This window comes from Anolis sagrei, chromosome 2 (assembly GCF_037176765.1).
Source record: "Anolis sagrei isolate rAnoSag1 chromosome 2, rAnoSag1.mat, whole genome shotgun sequence".
Taxonomy (NCBI): domain Eukaryota; kingdom Metazoa; phylum Chordata; class Lepidosauria; order Squamata; family Dactyloidae; genus Anolis; species Anolis sagrei.
Window position 1 is genome coordinate 194023015 of NC_090022.1, and position 17228 is coordinate 194040242.

Sequence of the window (17228 nt, forward strand, 5' to 3'; positions counted from 1 at the left end):
CAGAGCTAAAGCTAAAAACTAGTTGTTTAAATCTCCTCTGAATCCATCTTGCCAAGAAACCTCTAGCATGGGATTGCCACAAGTCAGAGTCAGGTTGAAGGCATATATAATAAACAAAAAGCGTTTGAATACATAAATTATTCCCTAACAGAGCACATACGTTAATTAAATACATAAATCCTGCCAACAGAGCAAATAAATTGATTACATACATAAATCATTCTGTAACAGAGCAACTCTGCAAAAGTGTAGTGCTCACTTATTCATGAGCTGGAAAGAGTGGGACACGCCAGTCTATTTTAGGAGAACACGCACAGTGTATTTATTCTAATACTGCACTGTTTACACCAGTCTAAAATGTGTGTTACACTTGAACTTTGTCATTGTTTGCTTGGCTGTGCCTGGAAAGGTTCATCAGAGTTGTAATTCCATCATTTCCACATGATACTCTGCTGATTTACAAATGGGCTGTGCAGAAAGCCATCATATTGAAAATATGAGGAGATGGAAGTTTATTATGGTGCTGGTGGACACTGACTAGCGAACTGCCTTTGGGCTCCTCTTTTTCCCCAGTTTCTTTTTCTTCTTTTTTATTTTTTATTTCATTGACCAAATTCTACATACAATCATAGAAATAATACAATGAAAATAGATATCACAGAATGAGAAAATCTCGATTCAACCTGCTATTTTCTCTGGAGGTGCGACTCCCCATCTGCTGCCCATAGCTGGAGCCCATAAAGGGGTCAGTGGCATATTTGTTCATTCATTCATTTAGCAATTTCAGTTCTCCCTTTCACAAGGTTAATACTTAAAATAAAAATAATCATAAACCCATAGATTTCTGTAATTATAAAGCATTACATAAACACATGAATGGCATATTTAAAGTATATTAGCAGAAAACAAAAAAAGCTTTGGTGCCAAACAACAGTCATTGCAATATTGGAACCAGACTTCATTGAAGCAGAATTTGCACCATTCTATGTTGCACTCCATATTAAATGGTTCTGCATCCACAGATTCAACCAACCACAATTCAAGAATATTTGGGGATGGGGGATGGGGATTCCAAAAAGCAGATCTTATTTTGCCACTTGCGGATCACTAAATTGATGTATGTAAGCTTAGCTTTGCTGTATTCTCCTACCATTTCACAAATCTCCAGGCTCTATCTGGTACTCGTTCGAGTTGTTTACCATTTTATATAAGGGGTGCCATTTTCTATACTATTGGATATCATGGGACTTGAATATCCACAGATTTCCTTACCCATGGGGGAGGAGGTACTTGAACCAAACCACAGTGGATACTAAGGGTTTCTACTTCTCATGCAGTTTCTCTGCTTCAAACTCTATTGGGTCTCAATTTCCTTCCCACTTTCCTACCGGACACGAAAAGCATGTTTGTGTGTGTACAGAAGTGTTTATTATAAAGTGTTTATTATAATGTGTTTATATCTGTATTTGTGTTTTACATTGGTTGCCTATGGCCTAGCTGTGAGGGATAGGTTGCCATGGAGACAAGGCAGAAGAGGAGGTGGGAGGAGCTTAGAGAGAAAAAGGTTTAGAAAGTGCCAGTTAGTTTCAGTCAGGAGGAAGAGACCCTGAGAGAGTAGCAGAGTCAGTTAGGGACTCTGAGGTAGTAGCAGTCAGGAGGAAGAGACCCTGAGAGAGTAGCAGAGTCAGATAGGGACTCTGAGAGAGTAGCAGAGTCAGGGAAGAGACTCTGAGGAGTGAAGCAGTGTAGAGTCAGTTAGTTTTAGTGTTTGTGAATATTTCTTCAGCTTGGGAGCTGAAGGGTGAAACCTCGTTAGATTGCTTTATTTAAAAGAATCTAACAGAGGCGTTTTAGGATCGCCAGTAGTGGAAGACTGGAGATCGGTGGTTTGATCCAGTATAGGTCAAACAGTGAGAATATTCACAGCAGGGAACACTGAATAATAAAGCGCTTCACTACAGCAAGAGTTTAAAAGTTGTAACATCAAAAGCCTGAATGTATCTCAACCAAGCCATATTGTAACCATCAAGCATATGCCAAGCTCAACATCTTCATATTGCAACAATACGCTTTGTTTAACAATAAACTTGTTCTCTTTGTTTGTTTAAAACTGCCTCATCTCCATTGATTTTACGTTCGGTGCACCCACTCTACCAAAATTACCTCACAACATAAACAGAGACTTTAATACCAGCGTCTCTATACATTTGGTGGCAGGTTTAATTTAGCGTTCTCGGAACTTCCTTACAGTGTGTGTGTGTGTATAGTGTAAGATGGAATGTTTGAGAAAATTCGTATTCATTTCTCAACTGAAACAGCTGAGTAGGAAAAAATGGCAGTGCACTGAAGAGAAAAGGGGTGGCTGAAAAGGGATGGAGCACTATCTTCCCTTCTGCCTCTTTCCTATTCATCCATAAGCTCACCCTTACATATCTTCTGTTAAACAAAGCAGGACAACAGATTTAAAGAAGCTTCCTTTCCCCATTGAAAGGTGAAAACAATTGAGTCAACCCAATATAAATAAATATTTGCAAACTGGATAGTTGTGCATCAGCTTGCCAAAGATGCCTTGCTCTGGATTTGATATTTGAGGGTTTAGTCACTGCATTTCAGCAAAATCTAAGCCAGGATGGGACCAAGCCAGTACGATCTGTATTCAGCCACATTTGCAGTTCAGGGTTTATTGCTGCAGCCCTGGAGTTTTTCCTGACTCCTCATCTCCCAATATAGAAAACTGGGTTATGGAGTTGGCAGTCATAGCCCCTAGAGAGTATGCAATACTTAAAAATAGATCCGTGCTTAAGAAATAGGTCTTATTTCATTTGTCATGGCCAGCTGCCATCAAAAACTTGCTGGAAAATTACAAGGCTAACAGAAACAAATGCTAATTATCTTGTTAAAACATTTCAAAAGATATCATTAGCCTGCATTACTACAAAAGAAAACTTGAGAAAGAAGCCAATTTAGATCATTGTGTCCTCAAGCTCAGTATTATTTGTGGGTTCCTGTGGCTTTAGATCTTTCTCAGTTCTACATGAAGGTGACAGAAATTGAACCTGGAACTCCCGTATCTAGACATTAGAAATGTGTGTGATACCCATTTGCGCTGTTTTCTTTGTGTTTTTATTCTGTTTGTTTCATTCGGGGGGGGGGGGCACAAAATTGTAATGCATATGCCATCCGTTGGAGACCCTTCCCCCCCAGCACCAACTGCTGCTCAGGGCCAGAGTGAAGGGGGGGGGGGCGCAGGGGACAGTTCCACCTTGTCTCCTGTGCTATTCTAATAATATAATATTATATATTGTATATACATTTAATATTTATGATATTATAATTTAATGCAATATAATAATAATATGATATTGTAATTATATATTTATATTACATGTAATATTACGAGTAATACTACAATATAATTTGTATAGTACAATATAGCAGTGTTTAATGCTGATATTGTACCATGCTAAAAGTATAGTGTATTGTATGTATATATACTTTGTAAGCCTCTCTGAGTCCCCTTCAGGGTAAGAAGGGCGATGTATAAATGTCGTAATTAATTAAATAAATAAATAACCTGCTCTAGTATGAAAATAATCCTGAAAACAAAAGTAAGCAGGAACGGTTACCATTTATTTGCCTGCCTTTATTTTCTAGCAAGTGGTTCCTAGTTTTGCAGTCTCCTTTTCCTAGCTGTCCCTAGTCAGAAGCTAGGACACATGTTGCCTGTTCAGACTCCTTATTATCCCTCTTTTGCCACCTCCAGGTGCAACATCAGCCCCCAGCCTCATCTTCATCCTTCCTAGCATCTTTTACATCCGCATTGTCCCTAATGAGAAGGAGCCGTTGCTGTCTAGGTCCAAAATACAGGTACTAGATGCCGTGAGATGGGTGGGAATGGTGCACCATTGTGTGATCATAGGGGAGATACTTTAGATGGGAAATGATGCAGTGATAACCCAAAAGCAACCAGGAACTGCAGTAAAATGACAGACGAAGCCTGTTAACGTTTTAAAGCTCTGTCAAAATGGCTAGAAATCTATGAACAGAGCAAAGACATTTACCTCTTGTTTGGGTGACTGTACCTGTGAGGCTTCTATGAACTTGAGGAATTGTAGCAAAGTGGGTGGAGAGGGGGGAGTTTCTGCACAAAAATAGAATATAGTGGCAAATGGATGCAGGAGTTGGTTTGACAGGAACACATGAGGAATGAATAAGGAGGGATGTTCAAGCTATATGGATTTTTTTTCATGTCAGGAGCAACTTGAGAAACTGCACGTCACTTCTGGTGTGAGAGAATTGGCCGTCTGCAAGGACGTTGCCCACAGGACGCCTGGATGTTTGATGTTTTACCATCCTTGTGGGAGGCTTCTGTCATGTCCCCACATTGGAAGCTAGGACTGACAGGCGGGAGCTCAGCCCACTCCCCGGATTTGAACTGCCCACCTTTTGATCCGCAGTTCAGCCGGCAAAAGGGTTTAACCCATTGCAACACCAGGGGCTCCAGCTATGTGGACTGAGGTTCCCAATCTCCTTCCCCATTTGCTCTTTCTTTCCACATAGAAACAGGCAAAATTGTTGAGATGAGGTTGTATGTTGTGTATATAATTTCTTCTTCTTTTTTCTTCCGCAGGCTGCCTGTTTTGCTGCCCTAGGCTTCATTTTCATGGTGATGAGTCTCAGCTTTATCATTGCGGACTGGGTTACGACAGGAAAGAGCAGTGGGGTGGGGCACTAACGCCCTCCTTCCCTCCCCCAAGAGACACAGGGCTTGTGACCAGGGCGGGCCATCCAGTGCCTGAGAAACAGCGTCAACTGCCTCCGGTTCTACCTTTGCTCCTCCTGGAGACGCCTCCGTCCCCTGCCTGTCCTTCTGGGGAGACAGCGGAAGGACCCTTGTGCTGCTGCCATTGCAGGGTTGCCTCAGAGTAGCCAGGAAAGGCAGAGGGTCCTCCTTCTCGGTCACTCGTGCCTTTTGGGGCTGCATATCCAGTTACCTAAAAGAGGCCATGGATAAACTCTCCTCCATTGGAGATTTTTGGTGCTACGAGAACACAACTGACCGCTGTGTGCTTTTGGATCCGGGGGTGGGAGCAGCACAGTGCTCACTCCTAGCCGTTTTTACCTCCTTGGCAGTATGATACCTGTTGCCACCCGCTGTGAGTCACAGCAAAAAACTGTGTGGGTTTTGTTGAGAGGGAGGGGGTGGGTTGGTTCAAAGTGACACTACTATTGCTCAACTGAAATGGGGACACCCCTCTCCACAAATTAAGGAATCCCCAATTGGTGTTCCCTTTTGTCTCCTTTTCCTAGGCTATTTCAGTGACATAGATTTATGTGCTCTCTTCCTTGCTTTGTAGTTAGGCAGAGCAACAGCCCCTGCCCTTCTGTTACAGTGGAGTCTCGTTTATCCAACACAAACAAGCTGGCAGAACATTGGATAAGTGAGAATGTTGGATAATAGGGAAGGGTTAAGGAAAAGCCTATTAAACATCAAATTACGTTATGATTTAACAAATTAAGCACCAGAACATATTTTACAACAAATGGACAGAAAAAGCAGTACAGAACATAGTGACGTTATGTAGTAATTACTGTATTTACGAATTTAGCACCAAAATATCTCAATGCATTGAAAGAGCTGTGGATCCAGGTGGGAGGCAGACTGGATTGGATAATACAGAACGTTGGATGAGCAAAGGTTGGATAAGCGAGACTTATACTTGTACTTGTAAGCAATGTCCTGACCTTTATTCACCTGCCTTCTCCCTTGCCTTCTACCCATTATATCAATCATACCATCTGTGCCTGGGGGTGTAGCCCCAGTGTTAGGGCAACTAAGCCAATGATATGCCCCCCAACATGACAATCTAATTTATTTTTCCTTTTGGCTCATATTTAATTTGGACCTGGCTACAAGACCAAAGAATTACTATATTACCATCCTAGTGCCTCCAGCCATTCGTGCCAGGATTTCAGGTTTCTCTTAACAGAGTTGAGGTCTATGGTGTTAAAACAAAGGATGAGGTAGAGTCCACTCTCCTGGGTCATTTCCCCAGCTTTGTGGGTGAGGTGTGTGGAATGAGTGCAACAAGTTACAACAAGAAGTTTTGGAAACAAGCTTGTAAGAAAGAAGCACAGAAATCCCATGGCTTGTTCAGAGGCGCTCCTTGTTTTGTCGTATCACTAAGTGATGCTAGATTTGCCTGAGGCCATTCACTACATCATGCCACCCATTGATTACCTCTGGGACAAGTCACTCATTCCACAGGGATAGACTCTCCAAAGATTGTGCCTGAACTGTGGCTTCCATCTGAGACAAAATGGCTTTCACAGTCCAGTATTAGTCAAAATAGCTTCAAGTTGGTGCTGATGAACAATAGTCATCAAAAGGTTTGACTTAAAGGCATTGCAACACACTAGGGAGAAAGGTTAATTTCATGGGTGTATCCATAGTTGGCACTCTTCATTCACACACTTTTCCTGGGAGCTGTAGGCAATATTTGAGAGGAAAAAACTGGAAAACCCAATTCTTGATGTGTATAAGAAAACCCTATGGATTTTATGGGGTCAGCATAAGTCTACATGCAACTTGAAGGCACATACATATACATCAAGCATCAATCCCAAAGAGATTTCCCTGTGTACCTTTTCTGTCTTTCTAAATGGAAGAAATTTTCACATAACAAGGACAAAGCAGAAGAAAAGAGCGTTCTCCGTATTGTGGAGTGCCAACCTACTGTTCTCCCATCTGCTTTAAGTGATGTGGTTTGGTGCAAGGCTTAGAGCAGTGATTCTCAACCTGTGGGTCCCCAGGTGTTTTGACCTACAACTCCCACAAATCCCATCCAGTTTACCATCTGTTAGGATTTCTGGGAGTTGAAGGCCAAAACATCTGGGGACCTACAGCTTGAGAACCACCGGCTCTCTCACTATGCATCCATGGTGTTGTTGTGTGCCTTTAAGTCATTTCCAACTTATGGAGACCCAGAGGTAAACTTATTCTGGGGGCTCTGAGGCTAAGAGATTGCGGGTTGCCCAGGGTCACCCAGTGGGTTCTCATGGCCGAGCAGCTCCTGTATCTCTCTCTGCACATCTTCCCTGTTTCCTGTGTATCCGTGACATTTTAATTCTGTTTTTTGTTTAATTTTTTCCCATTTAGTCTTTTTTTTTTGCCTCTATGTTTCATATTTGCACAATAGCACTTAAATTTCAAAAATACTTACTTGCTTTAAGAAAGATGTTTTGCTTTCATGTCCTCTTCTGCCTTCTGTTTTTTTAATATTGGTGAAAGTGGTGCACTTGTCCTGGAATTTTTAAAGTGCTTTGGTATGAATTTTGAAATAATTATTAAAATTAATTTTGTAAAAAAAAAAAAGAATGATTAAAAGATCCAGACGAATTGTCACATGGCCTTGTAAGGTCCACTTAGAAGACAGGCAGGATACATATAGTCTGCATTTAGCTTATTTGTATGCTGCTTTTCCACAGCGAACAGTGTCCAAAAGCAGCTTTCAGTAAACAATATCAAAATACACAACATTTACATTTTAAAAGTTGTTTTATAGACTTGAAATTGATATATTTAAGTAAGACAAAAGCAACAATCAGATAAAGGCAGAGTAAATTCGATATTACAATTAATTAAGTTGTGTGTTTTTTGGGCTGTATGGCCATGTTCCAGAAGCATTCTCTCCTGACGTTTCACTTGCATCAATGGAAGGCATCCGTAGATGTTCTGAGACCTCACAACCTCTGAGGATGCCTGCCATAAATGCAAGCAAAATGTCAAGAGAGAATGCTTCTCGAACATGGCCATACGGCCCAAAAAACACACAACAACCCAGTGATTCTGGCCATGACGATGCTAAATTAAGTGCTCATCCAAATCAGAAGACACCAAAAAAGATAATGAAAATATCCTTGAAGGTCAGGGTTAGCCCTGTGGTATGGCTTTCCTTAGACAGTTTCATGGCAAAAAATTGCCAATTACAATCTTTATTTTCCACCATTGAGGATGGAAAGGAGATGTCATTCGGATTTTCTACCTCAAGTACTAAAATGGCTTGGGTTGCTTTAACACACTGAAGGATCAAGTGAAGAGAATAGAGGAATTGGCACAGAGTCCCATCTTCAATAAGTTCCCTTTGCAAATCTGATCAGGATCTGTGCCAGCGTGACTTTCTAGGTTTGCAACCTTCCCAACTCTGGTACCCATTGGCTTCTCTTCTCTTTTTGCAACTCTAGTTCTTTAGTCTTGTTCTCTTGCCCCTTTTTATACCGATATCCCAAACTCGTCATGGCTTCCATATAGGTCGCTGTATTATTACCAGTACTATTGCATCAACACACCACCTAGTTTTCTCCAGCTGTTAAACATTCTTTGGCACTGTTGCAATAAGTCGTGATTTGTTAACTTAGAATGGTGGGTGTCCATTTTAAGTTATTGGAATTGGAAATATCCTTTGCCAAGTGCTAAAAATGTGTTGCTATTTCATTATAGTATGGCCTGTACAGCCGCAGTGGTCACCCCATATCTCCTGAAGCAAAGTCTGAGGCAGTCTGCTCCACTATCAAATAGCTCATACTTTCTGGAGGCCCTTCATAATGTTTAGTATTTCTCAATTGAACCAGTTAATTTGGCTTTTACCTTCTGGGGAAAAACAAAACCAAATTTTTAGTGATGGTGGGAGTTGTAGTCCCAACAGATATCTGGATGGTATGCATTACAGGATGAAAAGGGCTGTGTTAATCATGTCATATTAGTCATTATTCAGCAGCACAGCACACATTGCTTTTACTTGAAATGTTTCATAGTATACCTGTTTCTTGTTTGGGCCAAATTACTTGGTCTGCTAGCACAAGGTGGGCAGTGCACAGCCTTCAAAGTGATGGACCAGAGGTTCTTTCAATCCTTACTGGGATTGTCAATGCTGAGGGATTTCATGGATTGTAGGTCCAACAATATCCAAAGAACGCATATTGCTCACCCCAGGACTAGCAGCTTTGCTTTTTTATTTTATTATTATTATTTTGTCATGTCAGGAACAACTTGAGAAACTGCAAGTCGCTTCTCGTGTGAGAGAATTGGCCATCTGCAAGGATGTTGCCCAGGGGACGCCCGGATATTTTGATGTTTTACCATCCTTGTGGGAGGCTTCTCTCATGTCCCCGCATGGGGAGCTGGAGCTGATAAAGGGAGCTCATTCGCGCTCTCCCTAGATTCGAACCTACAACCTGTCAGTCTTCAGTCCTGCCGGCACAATGGTTTAACCCACTGCGCCATCAGGGGCTCCAGCAGCTTTGCTAAGTGTATTATATATGTATATTTGAAATGGCAAAAATATGAAGTTCTTTGGAACTCCAGAAATACATTGCATTTACATTTCTGCAATGGTTGCATCCTTCCCTAAAACTGTCAGTAGTCTGAATCGGATGGAAATCCTTGTTCACGTAATATGGTCCACCTTTTTACATTGGGACATATGCTGTGTTGTTCCTGCTCAATTCATCTGTTGTAGTAGCCCATCATGATGATGAGACAGTTAAATTGTTACATTGCATTATGATTGCTTTTCCAGTACTTTCTGTTGTTGTATAAAGGGGTGGGCAAATCCTCCAGATTGATAATAAAAGGGGACAAAACTTCAGCATGTCCTGTCAAAACACCTCTTCAAATACGGTAATTTAAAAATAATTGGAAACAGTTACCTTTGACAATAATATTTTGCTTTTGTTTTTGAAATGCTGGAAAAGTTAATTTGGAAAGTGATTTGTTTTGTTAAGTCATTACAGTGGCTAAAAAGTAACCCATTGCAATCACTCATCATTATATTATTCTATAATGTTGATGGAAAATTGCATTTCCTACTTTTCTCATTTCATTTCCAGTATTTTTTGTTACTTTATAAGGGGGAGGCGGCGAAACTCTCCTCACCAATAAGAGAGAAGCATAAAACTTCAAACCGTCCTGTCAAAATGCCTCTTGAAATGCGTTAACTTGAAAATAATTAGAAACTGTTACTTTTTACAACAATATTTTGCTTTTAGGGTTAAAACGTAATTTTGTTATATTCTTGATACATTGAGACAACTGATTATATTTAACAACCTTGCTTAATTGGTTACTTTCAGCTTTTGTGACAAATGTCTGGGGTGGCTCCTGTCTGTGTGGCCGACCCATCCAGGTTTACATTTCTCTTCATTTTCACAGGGTGTTTGTGTCTCACTACAATTCCTCTTCCTCACATGGTGTTTGGGTGACTGCAGGTTGCCATTACCCTTTTCCATTCTCTCTCTGGAAACCTCAGGATTTCTTCCCATAGAGACTTAACAGCTCTTGATTCTGGTTGGGGTCGGAGCAGGTTTCATGTTTAAGGGAGGAGGGAATCAGATTCAAAATGTGAAAATGGATGCAAGGACACGGTATTTGTTTAATTTTGGAATGCAATAAAACTGTTGACTTTCAGGAGAAACAATCATGCCATGGATAATGTCTTTTGTTTGTTTTTAATGCTTATAATACCATCAATCAGATGTATAGGAAAACAATATAATGTTGCTACAGCTCTTTTAATTACATATATGGCTATATGCTCAATTGTATGTAAATACTAGTGTATACAGTGTTCCCTCGCTATTTCGTAGTTTGCTTATCGCAGACTCGCTGTTTCGCGGGTTTTTCTTCAGTCCTCCCTCTTTTCCTCCAGCCTGTCTTCATTCCTTTTACTGTCTACATTGAGACCTGTCTCCATTCCTTTTAAGTTGAGACCTGTCTCCATATCTTTTACTTGCCCTTTCCATTCATTTCATTGGTGGCACTCTGACTCTGGCCCCTCCGCTTCTGCCTCTTTGCTGCTGCTGCTTCCTCCTCGTCCTCCTTCTCAAGCCCGACCCACAAGTGCTACAGCAAGCGGCCCATCAAGGCCACCACATCCTCCGGCCCCGGGTGAGCGCCAGGAAGGGAGGGAGGGAGGGAGAGACTCCAGTGGGGCCATGTTTCAAGAAGGAAGATGATTAGACACGCAATGAGGAAGCACACTGCACATGCTCAGGAAACCTTGGCACCACTTGAACTGAGGGAGAGAGGAGTGGGCGGAGTGTCCCTACTTTGCGGATTTTCACTTATTGCGGGTGGTCCTGGAATGTAACACTAGCAGTAAGTGAGGGAACACTGTATACCTGATGTTGCTTGAGCGTCGTTGGGACCACTGCTTACCTTCTTTCTCCCTTCTCCAGCTCTGATAAGGCCTTCTTTGCAACTTCTTCATGGCAACACTCAAGCAGTGGTAGGCAGGCTACCATTGTGCAGGCTACCATTTCCTTCCTCCCCCTCATACACATGTCAACTTCCTCTCTCAGAGACATCACAGGGGATCACCTAACCTAGCAACAGCCAGTCCAGTGAAATCATAGAGGGCCATTTCACCTAGCAACAGTCTTTGTTTTACAAGCATACATACTTCGACATGTGCGTGTGTGATAAGTGTTTGCTGCAATGTTTGCCAGAAAAACAGAAGGTGGGGGGAATGCTTCCTTGCATTGTGTCTTTTTATCCCAACCAATGAACACATTTAGTCTTCATTGGCTCTGTGTCTTATATGAGAGAGAAAGTTCTGTTTGTGAAAGAGAAAGTGTTCTTCACCATTTTTCCTTCCTAAGCCCATAGCCAGAAATACTGAGTTGGGCGTGATCCAAATATAATCAAGGGACCAAATTAAAAGTTAGTGAGATGCAATATTAGCAAATAAATTCATTCCTAAATAGGCTCACCATCCTCCTTGATTCATAGAGTTGGAAGAGACCATGTGGGCCATCCAGTCCAACCCCCCTGCCAAGAAGCAGGAAATTGCATTCAAAGCGCCCCTGAAAGTCATCCAGCATCTGTGTAAAAGCCTCCAAAGAAGGAGCCTCCAGCACACTCTGGAGCAGAGAGTTCCACTGATGAACAGATCTCACAGTTAGGAAGTTCTTCCTCATATTCAGGTGGAATCTCCTTTCCTGTAGTTTGAAGCCATTATTCTGTGGCCTAGTCTCCCGGGCAGCAGAAAACAAGCCTGCTCCTTCCTCTCTGTGAATTCCCTTCACATATTTTTACATGGCCCTCATCATGTCTCCTCTCAGCCTTCTCTTCTGCGGGCTAAATATTCTCCTGCATCTATTAAATAGGTACCTGGGCAGAACATACAAGCATGGGCATGCCAGTCTGATGAGGCCATGTACCAGTTCATTTCTAATCCAGGAAAGAATCCCAGAAGTATGTCTCTACTGCTAGTTTTCTATCTCAGTCTCATAGGCATGGACTCAATTTTACAACTTCCCACCTAATTAAACCTATTTTTGTGTTTGGGACACTTGCCTGTGCTGTTTTAAACACCAAAATCTCATTAAACCTCCAGAGTGCAAACAGCATAGTTTCAGGTTTTTTCTTAGGATTTTTGCATTGATTTTTTAATATCTTTTATGTGTGGACTTTGGCAAATGCATTTTTAAAAATAAAGAACCTTCCTTTTTCTCCCCCCTCTTTCCAAGATGGGAGGTGGCTCATCATAAAAACGTTAAGAAGTAACGACATACAAAAAGTCTGCCAGGAAGTTCATTCTAATTGAATTCAGCCAGTTAAGAATAATTCTTTTTGGGCAATGGCAGGACCAGATTCAAGAGCAGGAGAAAGTATTTTTTAATCCATAACACCAAGAATAGTCCACATCTTTGATGCTCACCTCATGTTTCTGCCCCAACTTTCATTCAAGATAACTTTGAATGAAAGAAAACAGGGCAAATAGGATTTGAAATCTGATCCTCAAAGCAACATTTGGAAGAGGATATATGTTAAAAGGCTGTGATCAAAGCTTTAGTGCTAGAAAAGCAGAGTGGTATTCTGGGCAACTACCACAAGGTTTTTGTGGTTGAATGTTCCCTTAACATTTGCTGTTTGTCATGCAACTAACACACACACTGCCATTCCATTGTAACTATTAGATGCAATTAGATGCAAATAGTTACCATTACCATTAGATGCAATGCTAATCCTTTCCATTGCATCTAATGAAGCAAACTTGAGTCCACAAAAGCTGGTTCTAGTATTTTTTTCTCTCTCTCAGTCTCAAAGATGCAACATGATACTTGGAAACTTTTGTATTCCCCTGCCAAGTCCAAGGTGGGTAGAAATCTTTAGTGCTGAGTTCAGAATAAACCCTGCCCTTAAAATATGTTTTTGGGAACTGAACAACAGTCATACCTATTTTCACAAGCTTCAAAAATATATGTACTGAATCTGAGGTGCCATAGGAGTGAACTCTGAGCTAATTGTTGTTTCTCAGAGCAGAATCATTTGTTTGAGGTGTCTCCTTCATTCTGGCCCACTCTCGGCCTGTTGGTAACTCAGCCATGCTCAGGAAGGACTTACTCCAGGACTCTCATGAAGCAAGATGGGGAGTCTCTTTCTCTCTTGTCTCTGTGGCCTGGTGGTTTCCGAACTTCCTGTTGTAAAGAGAAAAGGCCTTGCAAGACGGAAGTTCGCTCTGGGTGAGATCATCCAGAGTCGTCTTTAACGGGGCCCAAGATGAGCCGGAGGCCCAAACCAGGAGCCAGGACACAGCAGGAAAATACACCATCTAACCTGCTCCAGGACCATGAGAACCAACAAGTGTTTGAACTCCTGGGCAGGAAATGCACGGTAATTCTGGCTTTGTTCTCGGATAGAAAAACTGCAAACAGAATTCAGAAATCTGTCTGGGGCAGAGGGAGGAGCAGGGGGAGGTGGTCGACTGGATTTCTTGGACAAATTTGGGGGATCTAAGTGATTCGAGCATTCAGTCTGGCACAGGAGTAGAAGGACTCATGGTTATGGGCAAGTACCTTCCTTAGAGCAGTGGTTCTCAATCTTTCGAATGCCATGACCCCTTAATACAGTTCCTCATGTTGTGGTGACCCCCAACCATAAAATTATTTTCATTGCATTGTAATGGAAATATCTGATATGCAGAATGTATTTTCATTCACTGCACCAAATTTGGCACAAATACTCGATATGCCCAAATTTGAATATTGGTGGGGTTGGAGGGGGGATTGATTTTGTTATTTGGGAGTTGTGGTTGCTGGATTTTATAGTTAACCTATAATCAAAGAGCATTCTGAACACCAACTATGGAATCGAACCAGACTTGGCACACAGAACTCCCATGATCCCATGACCAACAGAAAATACTGGAAGGGTTTGTCGACATTGATCTTGAGTTTGGGAGTTGTAGTTCACCTACATCCAGAGGGCACTGTGTATTCAAACAGGTGGATCTGGACCAAACTAGGCACAAATACTCGATATGCCCAAATGTGAACACTGGTGGAGTTTGGGGAAAATAGATCTTGACATTTGGGAGTTGTAGTTGCTGGAATTCACCTACAACTTCCAAATGTCAAGGTTCGCCTACATTCAAAGAGCATTCAGAATTCCACCAATTATAGAACTGGGCCAAACTTTCCACACAGAACCCCCATTGCCAACAAAAAATGCTGTGTTTTCTGATGGTCTTTGGCGATCCCTTTGAAACCTCCCTCATGACCCTCCCAGGGTTCCCGACCCCCAGGTTGAGAAACACTGCCTTAGAGCCTGACTTTCCTGTCACTGTCAATCAGAGGATAAACAAGGAGATGTTAGAAAATGTGTTTGATCAGTAAGGGGGGGGGGGGGAGTTCAAATGCCGAGAGATACGATAGAATTTAACTCCCCAAAATGCATCAAGATCGTTGATCTTTTTGGAGGATCCTCTATGCAAAAAATAATGTTGCATCTTAACAAACCTGACAAGCAACTGTTTATTGGCTGCTAAAAAATTAGAAGAGGAAAATGGTAAAAGAAGTGGCACTGATGCTTTGTAAATTCATAAACCAGCACTTGATGGGAAATGGATCAAATTGAAAAATCTATAGGGAACAATGACAATCAGCAGAGTCCAGACTTCATTGTTTTGCCTAGAATATGGCTTGCTAAAATAATAGATGATTTTGTAAAATACAGTTTTGTTGTTTCAAGCAATAGTTAAGTTCTGACATTTGTTTGCCTGGGCACATGATCTATTCAGCTCCTGCAAAATACTTTCTCCTCAAATGCATGGAGGCCATGTTCACCCAGCTTAAAAAAATTGGAACGTGTTGGGTGGCTGGGGACTTGTGGTAAGGATTAATGTGGCCTTTCGTAGGCACAGTCTCTCCCACGAATAGGTCTTCCCCCACCATTTCTCATCTGCAGACAACCCCTGCCTTTCTTTCTTGTTCAGATATCTCAGGTTCCTTCCACACAGCTGAATAGAACCCCACATTATCTGCTTTGAACTGGAATTTATGGCAGGGTGGACTCAGATAACCCAGTTCCAAACAGATATTGTGGGATTTTCTGCCTTGATATTCTGGATTATATGGCTGTGTGGAAGGGCCCTCAGATAACCCAGCTCAAACCAGATATTGTGGGATTTTTCTGGGTTATATGGCTGTGTCGAAAGGCCCTCAGCCTCTACATTTCTCTAATCTGGTGCCTTCAAGATGTGTGATTTCCTATCATGCCAACATGCTGGTAGCAAATAAAGGGATTTATTGACCAGTGCCTTTAGTGAGCAACTGGCTGGAGGAGACATTTCCATATTTAAGGTACTCACTGTCTTGCAATAGTTTGGAAATAAAATTAAAGCCAATCCACTGGGCAAGAAGCCAAGTACATCTTCACAAGAATGAAGGTTTTTGTTATGTTTTGTTGGTCTTCGCATTTTTACTTCATCTTCCATGAATAGAAGTGACCGGAGAAGTTCGACAGTGAAACAACAACGATGCAGAAGGAAAGAATTCTAGAGCTGTCTGTTGTTTCTGTAAACTGCCTTGTCTTCAGGAAATGGAGAGAGAAAAACCACTTCCTCAGTGTGGTGGTGGTGGATCCGGCAATGATGACATATAGCGGGTCTAGAAGTGGGAGAGAGGGCGAGTCATTACCATCAAAATAGGCCCTTTCAGAGTTCAGAAATACACAAGGGTAATATCCTTTAGTAGAAAAAATGTATGCAGTCTATTCTTGTTCGATAATGGTGTACACTTTATTTTGAGACCATGCCTACTTGTAAACCAGTTCCACCATCAAGACGTTGAAGATGGTAGTTTCTGAGCGGGTTAATAGCTATTTAGAGGTTGTTAGCCTACTGAGTGGTTAAATCTTCTACAGCATGCCCATATTTTAAAGAACACTGTTCTTTTTTCATTGCAAAAAAAAAAATCTAAAAATATCAACCGTTTCCAAAATATCATGTAAAATATATATAATCTCTGCTCCAAATCGTAAGTTCATATAATGCACTCACTTATTTGAATCTGTTTAAAATTAAGTACAATTTTCTTGAGTGGGGATTGTTAACTGCCATCTGATTGACTTTGACGTATGGTGACCATGTACTGTATTTCACCGCATAATAATTGCATTTCCCTTCACAAAGAGGGCATGCAATTATGTGGTGACACATTAGGCCTACTGGGTTTCCCGTGGTCGGCAGCCAAAGAGGTCTCCTAGCTCTTCGCCATCACCTGCCTGTGAGTTTGCCCCTCAAATCTTTGGGGGCTGCTGTAAGGGGCAAGCGCAAGGACAGGGGTGCAACCAGTATGCGAGGAATCCTTAAATCCCCAAATTATTTTGGAAAATGGCATTTATAACCTTTTGGGAAAACACCTTTTGGAGAGCATTACTTTTAGAAAAGCATGACCTTTCAGAGAAGAGTATTTTGTACAACAGGCCAACATAACATTTCAATTTTTCCAAAAAGTAACAAAAACTACTACTGTACTTTTGTTTACATCTAAATGGAGGGAAAGAACAATGTTACTTTGTAAAACTGCAACTAGAATCCTAATGATCTTATAGGGTCTAGGTTTGTAACTTTTAACTACTATAAATATTTTTGAAGTTACCCGTCATCTTGTGAACTTGTTCGGTATCGCTCTGTAGGGTGACCAGATGCAAAAGAGGACCGTATATGTACAGAATTTTGGCAAGCATAGGTTTCTTCATAATGAAGGCAAATATCTTTCCTATGTTCTGGTCTTTCCAAATGGTAATTAAAGGCATAGGAGCCTTCCTGTCTGCTCCATTTAATTACTAGCCTCCACCCAGTTTTCAACACCCAAGACCTCAACATTTTGGCTTTTCTTTCATGATAGGCTTTTCAGGTCAGAAAACGGGGAAGAGTCCAGGGGCT

At 41.4% G+C, this 17228-nt stretch overlaps 2 protein-coding genes across 2 annotated transcripts in view; both read left to right on the plus strand.

Annotated features, from left to right (window-relative positions):
• SLC38A5 (solute carrier family 38 member 5) overlaps window positions 1-10475 on the plus strand; it is a 56372-nt gene extending 45897 nt beyond the window's left edge. Inside the window, exons 15-16 of the mRNA XM_060762730.2 lie at window positions 3764-3867; window positions 4631-10475. Coding sequence (XP_060618713.1) covers window positions 3764-3867; window positions 4631-4735 — 209 coding nt within the window. The 3' untranslated portion in view covers window positions 4736-10475. The remainder of the gene's footprint in view (window positions 1-3763; window positions 3868-4630) is intronic.
• A 2812-nt stretch (window positions 10476-13287) lies between these two features.
• Window positions 13288-17228, plus strand: part of WAS (WASP actin nucleation promoting factor) — a 36705-nt gene continuing 32764 nt past the window's right edge. The window contains exon 1 of the mRNA XM_060762729.2: window positions 13288-13675. Coding sequence (XP_060618712.2) covers window positions 13562-13675 — 114 coding nt within the window. The 5' untranslated portion in view covers window positions 13288-13561. The remainder of the gene's footprint in view (window positions 13676-17228) is intronic.